Source organism: Schistocerca americana, chromosome 11, assembly GCF_021461395.2.
Source record: "Schistocerca americana isolate TAMUIC-IGC-003095 chromosome 11, iqSchAmer2.1, whole genome shotgun sequence".
Taxonomy (NCBI): Eukaryota; Metazoa; Arthropoda; class Insecta; order Orthoptera; family Acrididae; genus Schistocerca; species Schistocerca americana.
In genome coordinates, this window is record NC_060129.1 from 77,859,263 (window position 1) to 77,863,541 (window position 4,279).

General features: G+C 46.2%; 1 protein-coding gene across 1 annotated transcript; it reads left to right on the forward strand.

The window, feature by feature from the left end:
* Nucleotides 1-651: 651 nt before the first annotated feature.
* LOC124553248 lies at nucleotides 652-1,522 on the forward strand. Its single transcript, XM_047127136.1, has 4 exons — nucleotides 652-795; nucleotides 950-1,101; nucleotides 1,177-1,349; nucleotides 1,410-1,522. Exons 1-4 carry the CDS (start codon nucleotides 652-654, stop codon nucleotides 1,520-1,522), a joined length of 582 nt encoding a protein of 193 aa, XP_046983092.1.
* The last annotated feature ends 2,757 nt before the right edge of the window (nucleotides 1,523-4,279 follow it).

The window sequence follows — 4,279 nt, forward strand, 5'->3', positions numbered from 1 at the left end:
AACGGTTATTAAACCTACCTCACAACTTAGAGTTCCATAAATACATCCACTTGCAAAAAAATATGTTCCAGTGGAAGAGGGTGGGGGCGGTGCCGCTTTGGCGACTGAGCTATGGGCACAGAATTAGCCCCATACAGCTCCGTGGGACGGTTTAGGAGGGATTTAGAGGCGAGGACAGTGGGTGCTGTTGGATGGTGACGAGGTGTGCGTTCCACATTAGTAATATGTCGAGAGTTAGTCCTAAGCATTTCACTGTCAGAAACAGTTCAACACTGTTGGCTGCAGATGGAGAGTCGGAAACCCGGGCGACGAGGGCGCCGACCGCTCAGCCACGCAGCCTGCAGAGCTGTGTCGCCAGTCGCGGTGCTGCGTGGAGTACCGGCAGTGTTCAGGGTGCGCCGCGGTTCCGCGCTGTGCGAATTACGGCGCCGTCAGAGCTCTGAGAGTCTGGGACCTGACGCAGCGCCGCCTCCAAACGAAGCCTCACGGCGCACGTCTCAGGCAGCTGTGACGTCACACACACGTGCCATAACAAAACGAGCTCTTTGAGCCTCTTGCAAGTACCGCATGGTGCGTTGTGCTTTGGATCGAGTGACTGTCTACGATTTAGATTGCGCTAAATAAGTTACAGCGCTGATCAGAAAGCCAAGGATGTGTTGCGTGCCACACTGCAGAGGCAATTACGGCTATGGACCCAAAGTTTCTGTGTTTTATTTTCCGAATGATGAATCTCTAAGACTGAAATGGATCTCGGCTGTTCACAGACAAGATTGGATGCCTAGTAAACATTCAGTTGTAAGTATCGTTTTTGTTAACTACTACATATCATTACATAAATCGTAACGCAATATTCCGAAATGTATTGCGAATCAAAGTAATACACAACCCGGCACATCTTAACGGTCATTTTCATAACATCTTCAATAATCAACTGTATGCTTCTTTTAAGCTATGTGAGCTGCATTTAAACGAGGACGGTATATTATGCAGTACAAGTATGTACGACCCAAGAACTGGCAAACTGTTTACAGCACCATTGGATCGTCGACGCTTAAGAAAAGGTAGGTTAAAGAACCAAATGTTAGGCGGAGGCCTACATTTGTAAATTACAATGTCATTAGGAGGAAGCTCGTTGTATAGTTGCATCTCGTTTGATGTTAAGCTTTTCTTTTTCAGATGCAATCCCTTCAAAGTTACTGGGATGCCCTTCATATTTGTCCAATGCTCCAACATCAACCCGAGAGACACCGAAAGTCACAGTGAGTGGCTAGAAAACAGTACCCTTCACATTGCCATTCGAGAATGTGGAGAAACGCTGGAGAAGTTGATAGAAGCAACTTCTTTCTGCAGTTAAGAGCAACTTAAAAGTAAAATAAGCGACTGTGATAAGCACAGTGACTGTATCGTAGATAAAAAATTAGACAGTGTGTGGTTATTATTTATCAACCACAATCCGTACCCAAGAGTTGTTTCCTACTCTGTTATAAACAGTGATTTATTTCTCAGCGTTTTTATTAATTGAAATGTGTTGGAAAGATGAAACATCCCAAAAATAGTCTGCAACACATAAGAGGTGAGCGATGCTCTTAAGGAAATTTATTTGGTTTGTAGTAATGATGAAGTTCCTGTTGATATTGTTCTGTCGTCCGCTGAAGATACACTCCTGGAAATTGAAATAAGAACACCATGAATTCATTGTCCCAGGAAGGGGAAACTTTATTCACACATTCCTGGGGTCAGATACATCACATGATCACACTGACAGAACCACAGGCACATAGACACAGGCAACAGAGCATGCACAATGTCGGCACTAGTACAGTGTATATCCACCTTTCGCAGCAATGCAGGCTGCTATTCTCCCATGGAGACGATCGTAGAGATGCTGGATGTAGTCCTGTGGAACGGCTTGCCATGCCATTTCCACCTGGCGCCTCAGTTGGACCAGCGTTCGTGCTGGACGTGCAGACCGCGTGAGACGACGCTTCATCCACTCCCAAACATGCTCAAATGGGGGACAGATCCGGAGATCTTGCTGGCCAGGGTAGTTAACGTACACCTTCTAGAGCACGTTGGGTGGCACGGGATACGTGCGGACGTGCATTGTCCTGTTGGAACAGCAAGTTCCCTTGCCGGTCTAGGAATGGTAGAACGATGGGTTCGATGACGGTTTGGATGTACCGTGCACTATTCAGTGTCCCCTCGACGATCACCAGTGGTGTACGGCCAGTGTAGGAGATCGCTCCCCACACCATGATGCCGGGTGTTGGCCCTGTGTGCCTCGGTCGTATGCAGTCCTGATTGTGGCGCTCACCTGCACGGCGCCAAACACGCATACGACCATCATTGGCACCAAGGCAGAAGCGACTATCATCGCTGAAGACGACACGTCTCCATTCGTCCCTCCATTCACGCCTGTCGCGACACCACTGGAGGCGGGCTGCACGATGTTGGGGCGTGAGCGGAAGACGGCCTAACGGTGTGCGGGACCGTAGCCCAGCTTCATGCAGACGGTTGCGAATGGTCCTCGCCGATACCCCAGGAGCAACAGTGTCCCTAATTTGCTGGGAAGTGGCGGTGCGGTCCCCTACGGCACTGCGTAGGATCCAATGGTCTTGGCGTACATCCGTGCGTCGCTGCGGTCCGGTCCCAGGTCGACGGGCACGTGCACCTTCCGCCGACCACTGGCGACAACATCGATGTACTGTGGAGACCTCACGCCCCACGTGTTGAGCAATTCGGCGGTACGTCCAACCGGCCTCCCGCATGCCCTCTATACGCCCTCGCTCAAAGTCCGTCAACTGCACATACGGTTCACGTCCACGCTGTCGCGGCATGATACCAGTGTTAAAGACTGCGATGGAGCTCCGTATGCCACGGCAAACTGGCTGACACTGACGGCGGCGGTGCACAAATGCTGCGCAGCTAGCGCCATTCGACGGCCAACACCGCGGTTCCTGGTGTGTACGCTGTGCCGTGCGTGTGATCATTGCTTGTACAGCCCTCTCGCAGTGTCCGGAGCAAGTATGGTGGGTCTGACACACCGGTGTCAATGTGTTCTTTTTTCCGTTTCCAGGAGTGTACATTACATTTCTGAAATGTAAAAGTTCATCTCAGTTTAGATATTATGTTGGCTCTCTGATTATATGGTCATTAGTAAATACTATTAGCCCACATGGATATAATTTTCTCAGAAGCACTGGCATTATTTCTATGCCAAATCCATATACACTGTCCAAGGCTTTGTACTAAGCTTTTAACTAGACCTGTCGTTGAAAAACAAAGTGATCAGCTTATGAATTATATCTCACAGAAAGCTGGAACATTAGCTTCACAGGATAAAACAGTTCTTCTGTTAATTGATGAACTACTTTTGAAATCCGAGCTTGATTACGAAGCTGGGAATATTGTACGTGGTACCTTCATCTGTGACTAATTTTTGTGTGCAACCAGTGCTTATGTTCTTATGATACATAGTTCAGATTCACCTTACAAGGATGTGGATACATTCTCCCACTAAAAACAATTCAGGCTGATCTACTTTTCTCATACATAAAAGAAGTAATTCTTAAATTAGAAGCAGCTTGATTTGAGGTGATGGATTAGTGGCAGACAATAATTCAATTAATAGAAACCAATATCTAATTTTAGTACTCTGCCAGAAGTAAAGGTAAAGTACTGTCACCCTGCCCACTGTACTGTCTTGTGGATACAGTTCGTGTTTTAAAATTGTATCTTAACAACTAGTTCAATGCAAAGGAGCAGATTCTGTGTTTTCTTGATTTCTGTGAGACCATGGAGGGAGGTTTTGCATCAATCACAGCACTGAAAGAGCTATGCATGATTGAAAAAGATGATTTATTACAATACAGAAACTCTCTAACTTTAAAATCTCTGTGTGCAAATTCAGTTGGTGCTTTGTATCTTTAATGATATGACAGTTGTGGCTTTGCAGATACTAGGCTCGAAGAAAGGAACTCAAAATTTGGAAAGTACTGCAATATTTATAAAAATAATAAATCTTTGGTGCTGTATTGTGAATGTGAAAACATTACTTACGGGTCAGAGGCTAAGAAATGTTTTCCAGGAACTTGTAACTTCTAATTCCCATCACATATTTGAATCTTTAAAGAGCTTTGCGTCTTGGTTAGATTTATGGCATGGGATGAATGATGTAGGAATCTTTCTAAAGAGACACACTTTGCCCTAAGACATACAACAGCTGCTTTGACTGAGTTCAGTAGCTATTGGCTGTCTGACAAAAACAGGTCCTATTTAC

Excerpts from the sequence above, each read along its gene's own strand:
- LOC124553248 (XM_047127136.1), top strand. The coding sequence starts at position 652 with ATGTGTTGCGTGCCACACTGCAGAGGCAATTACGGCTATGGACCCAAA. Across the intron at positions 796-949 it reads TGCCTAGTAAACATTCAGTT|CTATGTGAGCTGCATTTAAA; the intron begins GTAAGTATCGTT and ends GCTTCTTTTAAG. Across the intron at positions 1,350-1,409 it reads AGAAGCAACTTCTTTCTGCA|ATAAAAAATTAGACAGTGTG; the intron begins GTTAAGAGCAAC and ends ACTGTATCGTAG.